The 21,846-nt window shown below is 43.9% G+C and overlaps 1 protein-coding gene and 9 non-coding genes across 10 annotated transcripts in view; 9 read left to right on the top strand and 1 right to left on the bottom strand.

Moving 5' to 3' along the window:
• The window catches only part of SLC3A2 (solute carrier family 3 member 2), a 39,845-nt gene extending 23,116 nt beyond the window's left edge, over positions 1-16,729 (bottom strand). The window contains exon 1 of the mRNA XM_005904856.3: positions 16,445-16,729. Coding sequence (XP_005904918.1) covers positions 16,445-16,556 — 112 coding nt within the window. The 5' untranslated portion in view covers positions 16,557-16,729. The remainder of the gene's footprint in view (positions 1-16,444) is intronic.
• Positions 16,730-17,148: 419 nt separating this feature from the next.
• LOC138984834 (small nucleolar RNA SNORD25) lies at positions 17,149-17,218 on the top strand. The gene has a single exon (XR_011462116.1). It is a non-coding gene; the product is annotated as a small nucleolar RNA SNORD25 (small nucleolar RNA).
• A 207-nt stretch (positions 17,219-17,425) lies between these two features.
• On the top strand, positions 17,426-17,501 carry LOC138984838 (small nucleolar RNA SNORD26). The gene has a single exon (XR_011462120.1). It is a non-coding gene; the product is annotated as a small nucleolar RNA SNORD26 (small nucleolar RNA).
• Positions 17,502-17,779: 278 nt separating this feature from the next.
• On the top strand, positions 17,780-17,851 carry LOC138984837 (small nucleolar RNA SNORD27). Its single transcript, XR_011462119.1, has one exon. It is a non-coding gene; the product is annotated as a small nucleolar RNA SNORD27 (small nucleolar RNA).
• A 327-nt stretch (positions 17,852-18,178) lies between these two features.
• Positions 18,179-18,254, top strand: LOC138984836 (small nucleolar RNA SNORD28). The gene has a single exon (XR_011462118.1). It is a non-coding gene; the product is annotated as a small nucleolar RNA SNORD28 (small nucleolar RNA).
• Positions 18,255-18,541: 287 nt separating this feature from the next.
• LOC138984790 (small nucleolar RNA SNORD22) lies at positions 18,542-18,668 on the top strand. The gene has a single exon (XR_011462076.1). It is a non-coding gene; the product is annotated as a small nucleolar RNA SNORD22 (small nucleolar RNA).
• A 197-nt stretch (positions 18,669-18,865) lies between these two features.
• LOC138984835 (small nucleolar RNA SNORD29) lies at positions 18,866-18,932 on the top strand. Its single transcript, XR_011462117.1, has one exon. It is a non-coding gene; the product is annotated as a small nucleolar RNA SNORD29 (small nucleolar RNA).
• Positions 18,933-19,090: 158 nt separating this feature from the next.
• LOC138984839 (small nucleolar RNA SNORD30) lies at positions 19,091-19,160 on the top strand. The gene has a single exon (XR_011462121.1). It is a non-coding gene; the product is annotated as a small nucleolar RNA SNORD30 (small nucleolar RNA).
• Positions 19,161-19,406: 246 nt separating this feature from the next.
• Positions 19,407-19,474, top strand: LOC138984785 (small nucleolar RNA SNORD31). Its single transcript, XR_011462071.1, has one exon. It is a non-coding gene; the product is annotated as a small nucleolar RNA SNORD31 (small nucleolar RNA).
• A 263-nt stretch (positions 19,475-19,737) lies between these two features.
• On the top strand, positions 19,738-19,863 carry LOC138984788 (small nucleolar RNA SNORD22). The gene has a single exon (XR_011462074.1). It is a non-coding gene; the product is annotated as a small nucleolar RNA SNORD22 (small nucleolar RNA).
• Positions 19,864-21,846: the final 1,983 nt, after the last annotated feature.

Genomic DNA, 21,846 nt, shown 5'->3' on the forward strand with positions numbered 1-21,846 from the left:
AGATATAGGACCCATACTAAAAGATATGCGACCTATACCGATGCCACCACCTCCTTAACGAAGTGGAAGACCTCCACTATCGGCTCCACAAGGAAGGGTTTTTTCTGCCCCTGACGATAAATTTGATCCCCAACTTGAGGCTTGTTTCCCTTTAATATTTGACCGTTATGATGAACTCGGAAGGGCTCTCGGATGGGAGCCCGTTCCTTTAAAATTGGTAAAAGAACTTAAAGATGCTTGTGCTTTGTATGGGCCTAAAGCCCCATACACAATGCAGCTGGTAGAAGCCTTAGCAGGCAAATGGTTGGCACCCCATGATTGGAAATCAGTCGCTAGGGCCTGCCTGTCTGGAGAACACTTTATACTTTGGAAAGCTGAATATGATTATCTTGTTCGCTGGCATGCCAATAATAACAAACAGGGACATTTAAACTATATCACGGAAGGTATGCTAGCTGGAAAATATGATTACCCCACACTTAACGAGCAGATGGGACTAGATAAATACGCTATACAACAGGTGGCTGATTGTGGCTTTACTGCCTGGCGTTCATTGCCCGACGGTAGGGAATCAAATTCTGCTCTATCTAATATTAAACAAAAGTCAGAAGAGCCATATGAAGACTTTGTCTCACGGCTTTCAGAGGCTGTCCAGAGAATAATTTCTGATTCTGAGGCAGCCGGAATATTGACAAAACAATTGGCCTTTGAAAATGCTAACTCTACCTGCCAGGCTATTTTACGCCCTATAAGAAGATCTGGAACCCTAATTGATTACAGGAGGCAATGTGCAGATGTAGGACCGTCCCTGCTGCAAGGTGTTGCGATAGCTGCAGCAATAAAGGGGAATTCTTATCAGCAGGCAGTCCAATCCTTTTTTACTAACAAGAATAAGCCAGCACAAGGTGATCCCAGTAACCAAGGCAGGAATAATTTGCCCAGAACTTGTTTTTCCTGTGGCCAGGAGGGACACATTTTTCGTGCTTGCCCTCAAAGAACACTTGGTTCTTATCCACCTAATTCTGCCCCACCGGCTGTGTCTGCTCCGCAAAATCCTGCTCCCCAGCCCGCGAACCCTAGGTCTCTCTGCCCTCGCTGTCAAAAAGGATATCATTGGGCAAGGCACTGTAGGTCAAGATTCCATAGAAATGGAACCTTTTTGGGCCCCAACCAGCAGTAGGGAAACGGACTGAGGAGCCAGCCCCAGGCCCCGACAACGACTGGGGCAGCCTCACTGAACCCATTCATTCCCTTCGTCCCGTCGCAGAACTCATCAGAGCAACCCCAGGCAACGCAGGACTGGACCTCAGTTCCACCACCTCAACAATATTAACACCAGATAGCCCCACTATAAAAATCCCTACAGGCGTTAAAGGTCCATTACCGACTGGCTTGGTGGGAATTATACTAGGCAGAAGTTTCTTAGCTATGCAAGGTCTTACAAATATTCCTGGAGTAATCATATATACAAGAGAAATTCAGATAATGATTTTACACCCAACTAAAACTTTTCAAATACATCAGGGACAGAGAATAGCCCAACTTTTGCTTTTGCCTTATCATACTGCAGTTGGGCATGCAGCTACTCAAAATGAAAGGCAGGACAAAGGATTTGGGTCTAGTGACATGGTTTTTTGGGTAACAGAAATTACTAAGAAACGTCCTATAAAATCTATTCTCGTCAGTGGCAAGTCTATTGAAGGACTATTAGATACAGGAGCAGATGTTTCTTGTATTTCTGGGAAAGACTGGCCCAGCTCCTGGCCCACCCATACTACTGAAAATGAGTTGATGGGCTTAGGAAGAGCCCCTGCAGTAGCTAAAAGTGCAAGATTTTAGACTGGCAATTTGAAGATACCAGTGGAACATTCCAACCATATGTAGTTCCTTCGCTCCCCTTTTCCCTGTGGGGGAGGGATGTGCCGTCTCAAATGGGAATGTTACTTTTCAGCCCTGATGATAAAGTGACCTCTCAAATGCTACAAATGGGTTATGACCCTTCAAAAGGATTGGGTAAACAGCAGACAGGAATAATTGAGCCGATTTGCCCAACTCCTCGAAAGCTACGTACTGGATTGCGGTATCCAAATTTTTAATGGAGGCCATTGTTTTTGCTGCCAACTCCATTGAATGGAAATCTCAAGACCCAGTGTGGGTAGAACAATGGCCTCTGCCTAAAGAAAAATTACTGGCAGCTAAAACGTTAATTTTTGAACAACTAGAATTGGGACATATTGAGCCCTCCAATAGCCCCTGGAATACTCCTACTTTTGTCATTAAGAAAAAAATCTGGTAAATGGAGACTTTTACAGGATTTAAGAGCCATTAATGCCACCATGGAGGACATGGGAACCCTACAACCTGGGCTCCCTTCCCCAGTAGCCGTTCCAGAGGGACATAATATAATTGTAATTGATTTACAAGATTGTTTTTTCACCGTTCCTTTAAATACTGAGGATAAAAAGCGACTTTCAGAAAATCTTAAGCAGCCTTATTTACGATTTCAATGGAAGGTTTTGCCTCAGGGAATGAAAAATAGCCCTACCTTATGTCAAAAATTTGTCAATGCCGCTTTAGAACATGTCAGAGCTAAATATGAACAAGTATATATGATTCACTTTATGGACGATATTTTAATAGCTCATCCTGATAGACCCCATTTACAAACTGTCCCCCAAGATTTGACCCAGGCATTGACAGCGAGAGGCTTAAAAATTGCCCCAGAGAAAATTCAGGTCAATCCGCCCATAACTTACTTAGGAAGGGTTATCAATTCAGAAACAGTGACTCATGCCCCATTACAATTAAGAAAAGATCACCTTGTTACTTTAAGTGATTATCAAAAACTTTTAGGCGAAATTAATTGGATTAGGCCCTATTTAAAATTAACCATTGCCGAATTAAAGCCTCTTTTTAACATTCTACGCGGGGATCCTGATCCAACTTCTAAAAGACAATTAACTGCTGAGGCTCGGGAGGCCTTAGACAAAGTAGAGGCAGCTTTATCTCATAGCTATGTAAAAAGAATTGATTTACAAGCAAACTGGCAATTCCTTTGCCTAGTTACTCCAACTGCACCTACGGGAGTCTTATGGCAAAACGGCCCCCTAGAATGGGTCCATCTTCCCGCTCAAACTAAAAAAGTAGCGGCTTCTTACTTAGGATTGATAGCTACTTTGATATTAAAGGAAAAAAGCAGAGCATTGAATTATTTGGTAAAAAGCCATCAGAAAATTGTAATTCCATATAATAAGGAACAACTTGATGCTCTTCTAATGTTTGATGAAAATTGGCAGATTGCTATAGGAAACTATTTTGGTCAAATTTTTGCATCATTTACCCTCCAATGTTTTGTTAAATTTTATATCTAGACACCCAGTTATTTTCCCTGTTAGATACAAACAGTTCCCTATTCCAGATGCCAAGAATTTTGTATAAAATTTCAAATAAAACATAACACAGGCATCCCTTATAATCCCCAGGGACAAACTATAGTAGATAGAGCACACCAAACATTAAAAATACAAATTCAAAAAATTAAAGGAAGGGGAATTTTAGTTCCCCCCATCAGATCTTACAACATGCTCTCTTTGTAACAAATAACCTAAATGCTGATTCGTCCGGAACAAGATACAAAGCCGTTGATGAAATGGAAGGACCTCCTCTCCGGACTATGCAAGGTTCCTGACCCATATTAACTAGCGGTCGAGGATGTGCTTGTATTTTTCCACAGGACACAGATTCTCCAATTTGGATCCCGGACAGACTAATTCGTCATGTCACAGTCCCCCAGAGACCAGGTTCACGGCGCGTGCACTCGCTTGCTTCCCTCCTCCCCAGCCAGCTCTGGCCTCCGCGCCGCCAGCTGTGCCCGGCACCCTCCTCACTGCACCCCGTGACCTAGAGTCAGGAAAGTTTGTGTGGTGAGTGAGGGCCAGAGAGGAAAGCGTGCCCGCGGAGTGCCGTCCAGACCAGCGTGGCATTGCCGGCGAGAGGGGAGCGCCCTGAGCCCAGGCGGTGGCTAGCCCGAGTCCGCGCACCCCGCCCCTCAGCCCGCCATGGGCGCCACGGCCCACAGCCTGCCGCTCGCATTCTGCCTCCTGCTGCTAGGGACACTGCTCCCCTGGGCCAACGCCTGCAGCTGCTCCCCGGTGCACCCACAACAGGCGTTTTGCAATGCAGACATAGTGATCAGGGCTAAAGCAGTCAGTAAAAAGAGGTGGACCTAATATAGTAACTTGTGAACAATGTATGCTTTCATCTTGTTTAAACCCTCAATATAGGGTTTGCTCCTTTGTGGTGTTTTGTGAACAATGTATGCTTTCATCTTGTTAAACCCTCAATATAATGCTTGCTCCTTTGTAGTGTTACAACGTCCACCTTATCTTATGATGTAACCACTTATTGATATAATTATGGTCTTGCTGTATTACAACAACTGTAGGATTTAATGCGATCGCAACAGTTTGTGGGCTTGCTTATCCTGGGAATAGCAGCTTTAATAACCACAATTACTTCTGTTACTGTGGCAGCAATATCATTGACTCAACAAGTGCATACTGCCCAATATGTTGATACCATGTCTAAAAATGTTTCTCTAACTCTAGCAACACAGAAAGCTATAGATAGAAAGTTGGAGATGAGGGTAGATGCCTTGGAGGAGGCAATAATGCATATTGGGACTGAGTTACAGGCTTTAAAGGTGAAAATGGATCTGTCACGCCACACTGATTACCGGTGGATACGCGTGACATCTTTAAAGGTAAACGAGACAGATTATGAATGGGAAAAAATTAAAAATCATATTTCAGGTGTTTGGAACAGCTCTGACATTGGCCTGGACTTAGGGAAACTTCATAATCAAATACAGACCTTGGAACACTCTCGACTGGATTTTACCGCCGCTGGAGCAGCTAATGACTTTTTTCACACCTTCTCTAACTTTATTTCTGGAAAAAACATTCTAATATCTTTAGTTATGCTGCTGTTGGTGCTCTGATTTTACTTCTTATAATCATTCTTCCTTGTATTGTCAGGATTCTTTGGCAGAACATTCAGAGGGTCACGACTGAGCTGCATCTGGCTGTTTTAAGAAATAAAAAAGGGGGAGATGCCAGGAACCAGCGTGAGGAACTCCACCCGTGGCAAAGGTCATGAGGAAGGAGGCTCGGCATATGCAAAGGCGGGATTGAGCCTCAGGAGTCCCCCTGGCAATTCTCAAGCAACTACCCCCAAAACCAGAGTCTGCCTACTTTACTGCTTTGTGCTCTCACCTACACCTCTGACTTTACGGGGGGCTGTCCCCCACCACCATCTCTCTCTCTGAAAAGGAGTTAACTTACAGCTCCAGTTAATAAAGTTCCTGGGCGTGACAAGAGTGTTTTAGTTCACAAACTCCTTTGGGAGTTCTCTAGCCTGCCTGAACAGGTTCTTCCGGCCACATGTGATCGTTCAGAGCCTCCCAACCGTGAGAGGCATGAGATGTTCTAAACTGTCTAAATACAGATTCCTTTGAGCAGTTAAAAGATTGATTAGAAATTGTATTGGTGAAGGGTTTTCATTTGTTGGGCCAATGTTTGCTGCTAAGTCTCCACATCCCCTGCCCTTATACACATTAATGAATATAACTAGCATATAGGAGAAATAAGTATTAACCTTTGATATTAATCACGTTTAGACCTTGGGCTAAGCAAATTCTTTTCTTAATTAGAACCCACTGCACCCTCACCCTATAGGAATGCAACTTTATCTGGTGCCTTCGGAAGGTGGTGCCTGGTTTAGGAATAAATCACCCCTGGAGAAATAAGTGTTCTGGTTGACTGACCGCTATCACAAAGAAAGGGTCATAAATTGTTAGCAGGCCCCCTGGCCAGAAGATGATGTAACACCCCTAAGACCTTTGTATACATTTGTATGAAGCACCTGATTTTGATAAAAGTCAGGACTGCTGACCCCACGTGACTTTTGTATTCTACCTCTGTGTATAAAAGCAGACCCGAAAAATAAAGAAACGGATCAGTTCCTGGAAAGATTGGTCTCCCCATGTCATTCTTTCTCTCACCTTCTGGCTGAATTCCCTGGATCCACCCAGGCTGGACCCCGGCACAGGTGGACTCTTTACCAACTGAGTTATCAGGGAAGGCCCATTAAGAAATACAGGAGAGGAATTACAGAGGCACTGCTTAACTGCCAGAAGTCAGAAAGCTCTAATTATCATAAGGCTGGCAAGATTGGAGGGTTAGCCATGGGGCCTGGAACCCGTAAGAAACAACTGTAGATATGATAAACAGTGGTATCCCTAGGCGGAAGCCAATGAGGATGCTGCTGAATATCTACAACCTGCAGGGAGAAAGAAGAAAGGAGCACAAGGCTAAGGACGGTCACCACAAGAAATAGTCAAAATATCTTTCTTAGTTCCTGGGTTTGAGCCGATTTTCAAGTCCCAAACTCAGTTACTGAAGAGGTAACTGAATCCCTAGGGGAAGGAGCATGAAACTATGATTCTCCTAGTTCTTCCCAAAAAGGAACTCATCATCTACTAAAAGAACTATACATTTGGAAAAGGAGAATATGCAAACATTTTGAGGATTTTAGACACAGGACCTGAACTGACACTGATGCCTTGAGGCCCAAAGCATCATCATTATTCCCATTAGAAGAGGTAATTTCCGCAGTCCCCAAGTGTTTAGTGGAACTGATATACTCAGGAGTAACCTCTACATTGGATCCTCGGCCTACAAGAGAAGGGCTATCACAGTGGGAAAGGCAGAGTAAAAATCTCTGAAACTCCCCCACTCTTCAGCCATGATAGTAAATAAAAAGAAATTACCATATCCTAGGGAGTAGGAAAGAGGAGAAGGCAGAGAAGGCAATGGCAACCCACTCCAGTACTCTTGCCTGGAAAATCCAATGGGCAGAGGAGCCTGGTAGGCTGCAGTCCATGGGGTGGCTAAGAGTCGGACACAACTGAGCGACTTCACTTTCACTTTTCACTTTCATGCATTGGAGAAGGAAATGCAACCCACTCCAGTACTCTTGCCTGGAGAATCCCAGGGACGGGGGAGCCTGGTGGGCTGCCATCTATGGGGTCGCACAGAGTCGGACACGACTGAAGCGACTTAGCAGCAGCAATAGCAGGGAGTAAGGAGAGAGGGACAGAGATTAGAGCCACCATTAAAGACAGCAAGGATACATGGATGGTGATGCTTACCATAGCCACTCGTAGAACTAAAACTCCCATCTATACACCAGGTGACATGGTAAGTTGCCAACTTTGAGTGCGACTCAAGAATACGAAAGTGCATTGCAGGTCCAAGTTACAATGCCTGAAGCCCTGCCACTTGAACCATAACATCCAAGAGACCTATGGGGTTGGAAAAATACACACTGTGGAGCCTATGGCAAGTCCCAGTGGGCAAAGCAGGTGGCTGAAATCCTAGAACAAGGCCAGGCTGTTCACAACAGAGAAATACATGCCTTTTGAGAAACAGCTCTTGGCATGTTATTGGAACACTTCATTATTAAACACTAAGTAACCAAGAATGGCCCCATTATGAGTTATATCAGACCTGCTGCCATTATAAGTTGGACCTATGAAGTCAAAACGTCAGAGCAGACCAGCAGCAGTCTTTCAAAAAATGGAAATTGTACCTCCAGAATCAAGACTAAGCAGAACCAGGGGATGCAGACAAACTGCATAAGCGGGTAGCCCAGACCTCTCGATATCCACCATATTTGTAAAAGCATCCCCACCCCTCGTGCAGAAGAACTCGCAGTCATCAGGAATGTCCTGTATAACCTGCTAAAGGAGGAAGTAAAAGCTCAAGCATGATTTATAGATGGGTCAACTTATGAGTGCCAACTGAAAATGATGACGGCCACATTCAGAAGAGGACTTAAAAGACAGTGGAGATAGAAAATCTGCCAGCTATCCACCTGACGATCCACCTTGTGCAGAAGGAGAAATGGCCCAAGGTGAGACTATATACACACTCTAGGTCAGTGGCCAATGGTCTGGCCAGCTGATGAGAGGACTGGAAGGAAAAGGACTAGAAGATCAAAGGGTCTGAGGGCTGGGATAGAGAATGGTGTGGATATATGTGTACAAAGCCAAAGATTTCTGCATCACACATTGTGAGTGAGTGAAGTCGCTCAGTCATGTCCGACCCTTTGCGACCCCATGGACTGTAGCCTACCAGGCTTCTCTGTCCATGGGATTCTCCAGGCAAGAATACTGGAATGGGTTACTATTTCCTTCTCCAGGGGATCTTCCCGACCCAGGGATCGAACCCGGATCTCCCACATTGGAGGCAGATGCTTTAACCTCTGAGCCACCAGGAAAACCCACATGGCTAAGTTGCTTCAGTCATGTCCAACTCTGTGCAACCCCATAGACGGCAGCCCACCAGGCTCCCCGTCCCTGGGATTCTCCAGGCAAGAACACTGGAGTGGGTTGCCATTTCCTCCTCCAATGCATGAAAGTGAAAAGTGAAAGTGAAGTCGCTCAGTCGTGTCCGACCCTCAGCAACCCCATGGACTGCAACCCACCAGGCTCCTCTGTCCATGGGAGTTTCCAGGCAAGAGTAGTGGAGTGGGGTGCCATTGCCTTCTCCGGAAGCCCACATTAGTGCCCACCAAAAAGAATCCACAGAAAAGAAAGAAACCACCAAACAGACAAAACGACTTGGCCTTCATCAGAAAGCAGGCCAGGATTCAAACCCAGGTGTTCTCTTAGCCAACACAATGACTTATAAAGAAAACATGTAGGGACTTCCCGGTGGTACAGTGGCTAAGACTCTGCACTTTTCAGTGCAAGGGGCCTGGGTTTGATTTCTCTGTGGTCAGCAAACTAAATCCTACATGTCGTAACTAAAAAGAGACCATGTGCTACCACTAACCTGACTCAGCCTAATAAATAAAATGGGGGAAAAATGTGTAAACTCCTATTTATATCTCATCCTTTGAAAATTTTTCTACCTTTTCAAATAATTGATAATGTACATAAAATATAATTTACTCTAAAAATCTTCATATCGTAAGGTGTATCAGCTTTTTTGTTTTGGGTTTCGTTTTTTTTTTTCCCCTGTGCCACACGGCTTTTGGGATCCTAGTTTGCCAACCAGAGACTGAACCCAGGCCATCAGCAGTGAAAACAGTTTTTTCTTAACTTACAGGAAAGAAACAATCAAAAAAGTTTGGTGACCACAGCTCTATTCTGTCATTACATAACTACTGCTGCTGCTGCTGCTGCTAAGTCGCTTCAGTTGTGTCCGACTCTGTGCGACCCCATAGACGGCAGCCCACCAGGCTCCTCCGTCCCTGGGATTCTTGTTGAATTAGGAGAGATGTTTGTTAGCCTAGGTCTGGACTACTTCATATGGTTTATAGTACCTCTTACAAGTCTAAAATCAAATTCCTTACTAATGAAGCCATAATTTATAATGCTTATTTTTTTCCAAGGGAGAGATAATTCCACCAAAGTTATAGCTAAAAAATCTCGTTTAACAACTACATATTCCCAAAGGGACACACTACTCCTACAAGTACTGCACTGCCAGGGTGGTGCACAGAGCTGACAAAACAAGCTCCTATTCTATCTCCTTGTGCCAAAAATCAATGTAATATGAAGGTGAAAGAAGAGAGTGAAAAAGCTGGCTTAAAACTCAACATTCAAAAAACTAAGATCATGACATCTGGTCCCATCACTTCATGGTAAATAGATGGGTAAACAATGCAAACAGTGACAGATTTCATTTTGGGGGGCTTCAAAAATCACTGTTGACAGTGAGTGCAGCCATGAAATTAAAAGACACTTGCTCCTTGGAAGAAAAGCTATAACAAGCCTAGACGGCGTATTAAAAAGCAGAAACATTACTTTACTGACAAAGTTCTATAAAGCTATGACCAACCTAGACAACATATTAAAAAGCAGAGACATTACTTTGCCAATGAAGGTCCATCTCGTCAAAGCTATGGTTTTTCCAATAGTCATGTATGGATGTGACGGTTGGACTATAAAGAAAGCTGAGCACTGAAGAACTGATGCTTTTGAACTGTGGTGTTGGAGAAGACTCTTGAGAGTCCCTTGGACTGCAAGATCAAACCAGTCCATCCTAAAGGAAATCAGTCCTGAATATTCATTGGAAGGACTGATGCTGAAGCTGAAACTCCAATACTTTGGTCAACTAATGCAAAGAACTGACTCATTGGAAAAGACCCTGATGCTGGGAAAGACTGAAGGTAGGAGGAGAAGGGGACAACAGAGGACGAGATGGTTGGATGGCATCACCAACTCCATGGACATGAGTTTGAGCAAGCTCTGGGAGTTAGTAATGGACAGGGAAGCCTGGTGTGCTGCAGTCCATGGGGTCACAAAGAGTTGGGACACCACTAACGGAACTGAACTGAATTCCATTTAATGAAGCAGTGCCTCTTGCTGCCAGGTGGGGGCAGGGTTGCTCTCTCAGAAAAATCACCAGACCTCTCTCAGCAGCTCATTTGATAAGGATTGGGTAAAGATCATTTGAAAATTTACAGGGATAAATTAACATATAGAGTCCTACTTTGTGTCCTGTACTCTGCCAGGTCATAGGGAATCAATATATAACTTGCACAGACCTGATGCCCAAACTTAGGAAGTTTATGGTGGGCAGGCAGAGTGGATTTGTCTCGGGGAGGGAGTAGTGGTGAGGAAAGTGATGAAGGGGTCTCAATGGCTATGTTGATGATCTGGACAGTAACCTAAAGACTGTGGAGGGGTACTGAAGAATTATGAACTGAGGCATGAGACTGGACCAACTTTTTTATTTAGAAAGATCACTCCAGCTTCAAGATGAAGAATGGATTAGAGACAGCAAACCAGGGCCAGGGAGCCAGGTTACGTCTATTGCAAAAACCTTGAGGTCACTGACCTGAATTAGGGTAGTGGCAGTGGGGTAGCTTGGACAGTTGAGTGAAATAGGAGGAGTAGGTTCAATTCATTTTGGAAATGAATTTTGGGGACCAAAAGAATTTGTGAATCATCCAAGTAATACTGCTCATCCAGAAGGCAACTGGATGCATAGCTCTGAAGCTCAGGAAAAAGATTGTTGTTCAGTCACTAAGTCCAGTCCCACTCTTTGTGACCCGGTGGACTGCAGCATGCCAGGCTTCCCTGGTAACAGTGGCCATTAAAATCATGGAAGTGGATAAAGTGGCCCAGGCAGAGAAAAAGCTAGGCTTCTTGATGAGGGCGAAAGAGAGTGAAAAAGCTGGCTTAAAACTTAACATTCAAAAAACTAAGATTATGGCATCTGGTCCCATCACTTCATGGCAAGTAGAAGGGGGAACAGTGGAAGGAGTGACAGATTTTCTTGGGCTCCAAAATCACTGTAGAGGTTGACTGCAGCCATGAAATTAAAAGATGCTTGCTCCTTGGAAGGAAAGCTATGACAAACCTAGACAGCATATTAAAAAAGCATATTAAGAAGCCAACAGAAGTCCATATAGTCAAAGCTATGGTTTTTCCAGTAGTCATGGAAGGATGTGAGAGCTGGACCATAAAGAAAGCTGAGCACTGAAGAACTGGCACTTTTGAATTGTGATGCTGGAGAAGACTCTTCGAGTCCCTCGGACTGCAAGGAGATCAAACCAGTCAATCCTAAATGAAATCAACCTTGAATATTCATTGGAAGGACTGTTGCTAAAGCTCCAATACTTTGGCCATGTGATACAAAGAGCCAACTCACCAGAAAAGACCCCGCTGCTAGGAAAGATTGAAGGCAAAAGGAGAAGGGGATGACAGAGGATAAGATGGTTAGCATCACTGACTCAGTGGACATGAATCTGAGCCAACTCCAGGAGAATAGTGGAGGACAGAGGAGCCTGGCATACTGCAGTCCATGCGGTCCCAAAGGGTCGGACACAACTTAGTGGCTGAACAACATGTAACTGGAGGAACATTAATGTTTGAACAATGGGACAGAAGATATACCTCAAAGGATCACGAAGAAGTTATTAACAGCAAAAACATAAGAGGAACACTAGAAGAGGGCAGTGTCCCAAGCACTGTGGAAACTGTGTTTTAAGAAACAGGAAATGGGGTCACTGGACATGGTAGGTTAAAGGGTATTACCATGCGTTTCTGTAATGGCACAGAAAAATCAAATTTAAAAAAAAGGAAATGGGTCAACAGGATAAAAAGGTGCTACTGAGAGATCAAGTAGGACGAGAGAAAAGTGTCCTGAGAAAGAAGTGAGCAGTACTGTATAAATCCAGTGCTTCTTAAACTTTAGTGTGCATACAGACCACCTGGGGATCTTGAGTAAATGCAAATGCATTTGGTCTGTGGAGAGATCTGAGATCCAGTGTTTCTAACAGACACCCAGGTGATGCAGGTGTAGACAGATCTTTTAAGTAAAAGACATTTGCTGGAAAGAGCAAGATAAGATGTTAGCCAGAGGGTGGCATGGTATTAGACTCACACTGGCATATTGTCTAAAGCTCCTTCCGGAGTCAGACTTTTTGAGTTTAAATCCTGACTCTCAACAAATATTTTCTGAATGAATAAGTAAATGGGCCAACAAAAGGCAATGTACCCCAGGGGTTGTTAAAGTATAATCTTAAAAACTGAAAATATGACTCATAATAATATATACACATGTCAAAGATTTTATTCAACCTATTAATTAACAAGAGAATAAATAAAACTTAAAACTGGTTCAAAAGAGAATGCTAGGAAAGGAGGATCATCAGCTAAAAGTCCAGATAAGAATGATATGAATTTGCATTCTAATACATAAATACAAAACCAGCCAATGTCTTAGAAGGCTGCTGCTGCTGCTGCTAAGTCGCTTCAGTCGTGTCTGACTCTGTGCGACCCCACAGACAGCAGCCCACCAGGCTCCCCTGTCCCTGGGGTTCTCCAGGCAAGAACATTGGAGTGGGTTGCCATTTCCTTCTCCGTCTTAGAAGGCAATCTTACCAAATTACAAAATACCTAGAGCAACAATAAACAGGACATCAAACGAAGGTACACACCCCACTGGAAAACCAGGTAATCCCCAAGTTAGGCAGGCCTGCTTTACCTTTATCAAAAGGATACCTAGTAATAACTTTTGCCTATTTCCAAGTTTTGGATAATTTTTCTTAACAGGGTCAAAAGTAGAGACTAGATTTGCATAACAGCTCTGCCACACTAGTTATATGTCCTTGAGTAAGTAACTTGATATAAAATTCAGTTTTCTTATTTGTAAAATGAGGACGGTAACCACAAAAACTATTTTTTGAATTGAGGTAACATACGTAAAGCATTCAGTACAGTGCCAGGAAGGTGCCATAGAAAGCACTTCATACATGTTAACATTCAGCACCCTCCACCAACTCTTTCATCTTGTTTTTCTCATTTCCCTTTATGTAACAGTCCAACCTTTTTGCAACACTTTAGCAAATATATTTACACATGCGCGCACACACACATTTCATTTAATTTTGTGTGTGGCCATCCTGCATGGATCGACCAGGGATCAAAACCGTGCCCACTGTGGTGAAAGCTCAGAGTCTTAACCATTGTATCACCAGGAAAGTCGAATTTTCACCACAGCATTTAACTCCACTTGATGTATTATTCGTCTATTTCTGTGTTTTCTACCAGAATATAAGTTCCAAGGGAGCATAAGGGGACGTCTGCTTTGTTCCTTGTTGTATCTCCTGTACCCAGTAGATGCTCAACGTTTATCGATAAACAGTATCGATAAACGTTAAGTGAAGGTCATGGCGATGATCTCCAACTGCCAAGAATATTGGCTTTCTTTTTTTTTTTTTGATGTTTAAGTCACTCAATCTGTTTACAGCTTTCAAAAAACATATCCAATCTTTAACATTTCCCCTTTCTAAAGTGGATTCTATATTACTACAGAAGTTGCTGCAAACTCAGTCATAGGCCACCTTGGGTATACAGGCATATTCTGATTGGCTCAGAGAAAATGCTTAAAAATTTTAAGTTACATGCCAACATTTTTAAGGAGCAAATTAATCAACAATTTTGGATTTCTGGATTCTCCTGATCAGATTTTTCACAGACAATATTCTAGCAAGGCACAGTCAGCAGGAGCAAAGACAAGCATATCAAGATCCCTATCAGGTTCCTATGGCTTACCTGCATTACTTATATTCCTGCAGGTGTGAGTTGAGGACTTCTGATGTATTATAAATCATTTCCTATTTCCCTTTCATCATGCTTGAATCCACTTATCTGTTGCCTAAATTATTGTGACAATCCAATTAATGTCCTGTCCCAACTTACCCCTTTTTTTTTCTCAGCCTTGCCCTGTGTAGTGTGTGGGATCTTAGTTTCCCAAGCAGGAATCAAATCCATGCTCCACGCAGTGGATGCAGAGTCTTAACCACGGGACCACCAGGTTAAGTCCTGGTTTATAGGTTATTCTACCTATAGTTCAAATTATTTAGCTTTGCATTTCAAGCCCTTCTCATTTGGCCTTCCCTAGGAAATCTTTTCCAACTTTATATCCTATGATTCCCCTTCAACCCATCTTTCATGAACTATATTTATATACTTTTCCAGCTCCAATCTTGTCACTCAAATTATTTCTCTAACTTGAATTTCCTTCCTGGCTCTGTTTATCTACCCTTTAAGGCCCAGGCACTGCACAAACATTCTCCAAATACCATGCCCACACACAACCTCCCTGCCTACTCTGGACCTTCTGAATTTTCCATAACTTATGTTTCATTTTCTATACATTTTGTTACAACTTTTCAATCACCCACTTGGACAAGCGTCTAGCATTGTTGAACACATGAATTTACTCTAGCTATAATAACATTTTTCAAATTGGAATTCTTTTGGTATTTGTTTTGTCACTTATGTTTCGCTGGAACACACATAAGGACAACACTGCCACCAAAGGAGTGAAAATTGGTTCTTTTGGAGCAGGAAGAGGGCAGAAAATCCTAGATATTAAACAGAAGCTTTCTGGCCCTCTGAAGGGCCACAGTATATAAGCAAATACAGAATTATAAGTGTTAGTTACTCAGTCGTGCCCGACTCTTTGCGACCCCATGGACTACAGCCCACCAGGCTCCTGTGTCCATGAGATTTTCCAAGCAAGGATACTGGAGTGGGTTGCCATTTCCTTCTCCAGGGGATCTTCCCAACTCAGGATCGAACCTGGGCCTCTTGCACTGCAGGCAGATTGTTTAGGGACTGAGCTATAAGGGAAGCCCTACACAGTTATATAAGTGTTATTAAAATTTCATGGTGGGGATTAGAGGGGGAAATGCTTTTTATTTTTAAAGGCTCCTGGAGAGAGGAAGACAACAAGAAAAAAAATTGAGAAACAGTATCCAAGGATCATGCCATTTGTTTTCTGTGTACTTGTTTGCCCCCCAAATACCCTGAGAAGTGTGTGATCACAGCAGTAAAGCAGAGTGATCAAAAGTGCAGGCTCTGTCATCAAGACTGCCTGGGCTGATTTGCACCTGGGCTGATATTTCTTAGCTGGGTAACTCTGAGCAAGTTAATTAACTCCTCCAGATCTCAGGTTCCTCATCCCTAACATTACCTTATGGCCTTCTCCTAGGGTGGTAGTAGTAAATGAGGTCATCCAGGAGACCACACAGTGAAGAGCTTAATAAATGGTTATAAAATGTACATATAATACATTTTTAAAACGGTCGTGTACCCTAGGTGTGCATTACAAATGATTAAACTAAAACTGGTTGTCCTCAGTAACAAGGGTATAGATGACTGGAACCACCCTGTCAATCAGGCAGGAGTTGTACGCGGTTCTGCAAAAGCTTTTTACACCTAGATTCCCTCCAGGTAATCTGCGTTAAGGGGCTTCCCAGGGGGCGAAGTTGGTAAAGACTCCTCCTGCCAAGACAGGAGACGCAAGAGACTCAAGTTCGATCCCAGGGTTGGGAAGATCTCTTGGAGTAGGGAGGAGCCCCTGGAGCAGGAAATGGCCTCCAACACTCTTGCCTGGAAAATTCCATGGACAGAGGAGCATGGCCGGCTACAGTCCATGGGATCACAGAGTCTAACACGACTGAGCACGTATACACATGCAATGTGCTTAAAAAGGCGTTTTAAATGTCAGCTAACGGCTCAGAGGTTAAAGCGTCTGCCTCCAATGCGGGAGACCCGGGTTCGATCCCTGGTATTCTTGCCTGGAGAATCCCATGGACGGAAAAGCCTGGTAGGATACAGTCCACCGGGTCGCAAAAGGTCGGACACGACTGAGCGACTTCACCTTCACCTTCAACGCTAGCCCCACTACAAGCTCCTAGCAAAATCGGACCAGACAGTAGGACAACGGTGGCCGGTTACAGAAAATACCCTAAGACTGTTATAATATTTCAAGAGGACCTACAACCTGATTCACTTTCCCAAAATGGTTCCATGCAAGAGCCCTCCACTCGAGATCGGCCCGGGGCCCAGTAATACCTGAGTCGCCCCCCGCGCTGGGCACCTGAGGACCAGGCCCAGAAGGCTCGCTGGGCGGCTGGCTTGGAACCGAGATGACGCCAGCGGAGGGTTCAGGAGGCTCGCGGTCCATGGAGTAGGACCCTGCACGCGGATTTAGAGTGTGTGCAAGCAAGGGAATGCTCAGGGAAGGGTGTGGGGCAGTCAGCTATGACGGACACGGGGCGTCAGTCCAGGATCTGCGCGAAGCCGGGTACTTGTCGCCTCAGCGCCAAAAGAAGTCGCAGTAAAAAACCCACGGGCGCACGTTAGTCGCGCCTGCGCACACCCTAAAGCGCATGCGCACCTTTTTCGCGCCACCGCTTCAGGGGGCTAACAGCCTTTCGTACTTCCTCTAGAAATCTCTACCCACAATCCACCCATTTCCCTCTGCGCTTGCGCCGGCCGTAGTCCCGCCCCCAAATCCCGTGGGCCTCTGCGAGATGGTATTTATGTGTTTCGCGGTAGGCCTGCGGTCTCATTTATCCACAGCTCTCGGTAAGTGTGTTGGTTTATTGAGTTTTATGAGAAAAACGGCCATGCAAACGTGTCCGCGCCTTGGCCTTTCTTTGTGGTGCCTATTGGGTTCGTAGGGGAGGAGAAAAAACGTGATCATAGTGTTGAGGCCTTGAAGGAACAGGGGCTTTGTGAAGGACAAGATGGCGATGGCGGGCCGTGCCGACGGGCCTCTCTGTGATGAGACCCTTTTCACAGACCTGTACTGAACTCCGTGAGGATAAGAAACTCTGAGGAGGCCGGCCTTGCATGGCAACGCAGTCTTAGCTCCGGAAAATAAAGCGTTTACGAGACAGAGTGCTGACCCAATATCATTTGTCTGCAGGGTTCGGACGCGCGCCAAACGCTGAAGGATCGCAAACCGGTCTCATTGGAGTAAGTGCTCCTGGCCTCTCTTTACTGTCTTTTTCCTTCCTTGTTGAATATGCGGGAGTCCGATGGGATGTGCTACGGGGATGATTTCAAAAACTGAACTCTCTCTTTCTGATGGATTAGTGGAGAAAACATAAAAACTCTGAGTAGCACCATCCGTGGCAAATGTTTGGGCTTTTAGTCCTGCGTTGTTAAGGCACTAACGTGGGACAGTTAAACTACGAGATATAAAAGTAAGAAAGGGTATTTTTTTTTTCCTCCCAGATGTGGTTTAATTCAAAGGAGCTTACAGATGGGAGGATGAGACAAGACTTATTCCTGTGTGGATCAAGTGTGGTGATCCTGCAGGTGGGTACGCGATGATTTATGCAGATGGGGTGTAGAAGCACAGTATCGGGATGGGACTTGGTGGTTGAAATTGCACTGGCCACTCCATGATGAATGTAAAATGACAAGCATATGCCTGAACTAAAAAGTGATGTCATCTTACTACTGAGAAGTGGGCCCGAAATGCTCCAGGGTCTTTTAATGGTAGTTCTCGAGTACTAAAAATAATAGCTCATTTTTCTGTCTCCAGCATCTCCTCACCAGTCTTGAGGAATTCAACTGCCTCCCAGGCTGAATGCAGGTAAGTTTTCAAATGGGAGGGTTGGTTGTGGTCTCTGGTGTTTTCAACAACCAGGAGAGCAAATGGTCAGTGGAGCAGTGTTTTTGCTCCTTCCAGCTTGTTCCTCTTGGAATGATTTTCCTGGGGAGGGAGTCAGCAGCCTAGCAAGCAGCATAGTTCCTTCTTGAGAGGGTGTGCTCTTCCCTCACCCACACATCACTGTCAGATGATTTGAATTGATAATGCTGATCCTCTGTGAGGTACCACAGTTAATAGCATGTTAGAGTTCTGATGGCAGTTTCTGTTGATGAAGAAATTGTATTTCATCTTAGTGTTTTGGAGTAACCGTTTTCTCCTCTTTTGTAGATTGTCACAGCATTAATAGAGTCATCTATCTTACAGTAAGTTACTTCTCTCAGTATTGTGGGAAATGGAGGGGTTTCTCTTGTTTCTGATAGTGCTGTTTCTTGATCTCTTATTTTATCTGTATTGATTTCCTAGGTGCCTCTTGATCTGCTCAGGATGACTTCTACAGAGTCAAGAGGTGAGTACTTGTAACCTTGCTTATTGTTGCTTAACTCCAGTGCCAATGAGGAAAGCAGACCTCCTGTCTTACCCCTGTTCTAGCCCCAGAGCCAGTAATGGTGAACCCACTGGGGCTAACTGGGAGAAAGGATGAAATTTCATTCCATAAGGAATTGTCTGAGGTACAGCAAATGAACAGCATTTGCTTGGCTTGGGTTATCCATTAACCCTAGTTAGAATAGTTTTGGTTGTTTTAGATATTTTGCTAATTACACGATCTTCTCATTCAGGAGCACCTTGTTGCTATACACTCCTGGAAAGCCTCCAGAGTTAAAAGGTTAGTTGATTAATTGTGTGTATGGCATACACCACCAGGTAGGCAGTTTCTGTGATGAATCAAACTAGCTCACTATGACTTAAACAATGAAAAGACATGAACACCTGAGAAACTGGGAAAGACAACAGTGGGGTACTGTGTAAGGAACTTCTGTCACTCATAGCTTTGTCCTTCCGTAGGTACCATTGCCAGTTACCGTTGCTCAGAGGTGAGTGATCACCATGTGTTTGCGCATACAATGCATTGAGTGGGAGAAAGTACCTTTTTAGGTATCTGTGATGACTTACATGGAATCTCGTTCGGCTGATGATTTGCTGTTGAGACTCGGAAATCTGATTTTCTGGGAATGGTGGCTTAGACAGGAACAGCTTATAATGCAAGAAGCAAGCATTACTGACGTAGTTGTCTTTGTGTTTCAGGTACAGCTCCTTGTCTGGTGCCTGAGAATGATTTTAGGTAAGTCTATTATCTATGGCTGCTGTATAGAATTCACCAGTTTTTGTTTGGTGCTTTGAATAACTGCCGACATGACTTGCTAAATCCAAAGTTTGTCTTTGGCCATTAGTGAACTGCCCGTTACATTGCCACTCACCAGTGATGAGTTCAATACCGCCCCAGTCTGATCACTATGACTGAAAGGTATTTCTGAGCTGTGAGTTTCCCTTGGAGTAAAAAGTGACTGTAGTGTTAAATTGAGTGGCCTTATAGCCAACGGGAAGTGTTTTGGACTAGCTGGTGATTTCTGTAAAATGTCCAGTGAAACCAACATAGCTTTTATAGATGGGCCTGTCCTGGAGACAGTTGACTTAGTTCCCAATCTTTTGCAGGGGAAAGGAGTAAGCCATATATCTGCTCCACTGTAGTCTGAAGTTGAGAGGTGAGTAAACTTAAACACACAAGGTGTGTCAAGTTAAAATTTCCCAGTGAAGAAATACTCACAAGTCTTACTTCCTGTCCTAGTCCCAGAGCCTGTAAAGGTGAACCCACTGGGGCTGGCTGGGGGAGAAGAGGAAAGCTTGTTCCAGAGGGAACTGTCTGAGGGATCATGAGAGTTCCTAAACAAGGCAAAGGAGGAATAAATGACTGATTGAAAGGCAGATATTTTTTTTTCCCCCTAGATCTGAAGAAAGAACAAAGCACAGATAATGGTAAGTATTTGTTCATGTACTTGTATTAAATAAACGAACCATGTTTAAAAGATAACTCTTGTAAACCCATCAGGCATATACTTGTGAAAATCCAATAAGAAAAAACTCATTTTTCTTTTTCTGTACAGGAATCTAACGTGGAAGATGTCAAAACTGAAAAATCCTTGTACAGATTGCCTGTTCAAATTAGCATACAATCATTTCAGCCTTTCTAAATAAAAATTTTTTTAAACCTTCATTGATTCCTGTGTTTGAGTGGGTCTGACTGGACAGAAATAATCCCAGAAAGATTGTTAAATGGCTTTCCCCATTTAGCTTGGCACTTTACCTAACCCAGGGAAGTATCATTCAGGGAGCCTCTTTGGTGTTCTTCATGAAAGTTTACTGAGTTTGAGTGACCCCTTTAACTGTGTTTAAAACCTTAAGACTTTGGATATTAGGAGACAGTGGCTCATCAGTTAAGAACAGAAAAATGGGCTGTCAACTCTTGGTATCTTGTTGCCCCTATCCTTCACATGAATCTCAAATGATTTCTGTGGAGTTTAACAGCCCTGGGCCTACAACCAGAACTTCGGAAAGGAACTGCATTAGTACCCACTTGGGATACATTATGTCACTTCAGTCCTGTACAACCCCTTGTGACCCCATAGGTGGTATCCCACCAGGCTTCTCTGTCAACAGAATTCTGGCAAGAATGTATGTACTGCTTGCTCAATCATGTCCAACTCTGCAACCACAAGGACTACAGTACACCATGCTTCCCTGTCCTGCATCTCCCAGAGCTCATTCAAGCTCAGGTCTTTTGAGTGATGCCATCCAACCATGTCCCAGACAGGTGGTCTTAGGTAATGACCACTTTTACATTTCTCAATAGAAGGGGAAAATGGATGAACTAGAATGCTCATCTGTTGTTAAATTTTCATATGTTTAGAATATGGTTGTCAGAACTGGTAAAGAAGGCAATTTAGGGGCTTCTCTGGTGGTCTTTTTTTTTGCATTTTCATATTGTTCATGGGGTTCCCAAGGCAAGAATACTGAAGTGGTTTGCCATTCCCTTCACCCTTGGACTGCAAAGAGGTCATACCAGTCAATCCTAAAGAAAATCTGGCTTGAATTCATTGGAAGGACTGTTGAAGCTGAAGCACCAACACTTTGGTCACCTAATATGAAGAGCTGACTCTGGAAGAGACCCTGGTGCTGGGAAAGATTGAAGACGGGGAGAAGACGACGGGATGAGATGGTTGGATGGCATCACTGACTTAATGGACATGAGTTTGAGTTCGTGATGGACAGGGAAGCCTGGCATGCTGCAGACCATGGGGTTGCAAAGAATGGGACAACTGAGTGACTGAACTGGTGGTCTAGTGGCTAAGACAAATGTATACACACACAATGGGATATTAGCCATAAAACAAAAAAATTGAGTCAGTTGTGAGGTGGAAGAACCTAATAGGCTTCCCTGTTGGCTGAGATGATAAAGAATCCGCCTGCAATGCAGGAGACCTGGGTTCAATCCCTGGGTCGGGAAGATACGCTGGGGAAGGGAATGGCAATCCACTCCAGTATTCTTGTCTGGAGAATCCCATGGACAGGAACCTGGTGGGCTCAATAAGGAGGTGATATATGTATACTTAGAGCTGATTCACATTGATGTACAACAGAAACCAATACAATAGTATAAAGCAATTAACCTTCAATTAAAAAAAAGAATCCACACTTCCCACTGCAGGATGCATGGGTTTGATCCCTGACTGGGGAATTAAGATCCCACATGCTGCATGGTGTAGCAAAAAACAAAAGGGGGATGTAAATTGAGGGGCATTGTTATATCAGTTTCATGAAAATAAAACATTAAATTACAAAATTTAAGTGTACCCAC

This window comes from Bos mutus, chromosome 22 (genome assembly GCF_027580195.1).
Source record: "Bos mutus isolate GX-2022 chromosome 22, NWIPB_WYAK_1.1, whole genome shotgun sequence".
Classification (NCBI taxonomy): Eukaryota; Metazoa; Chordata; class Mammalia; order Artiodactyla; family Bovidae; genus Bos; species Bos mutus.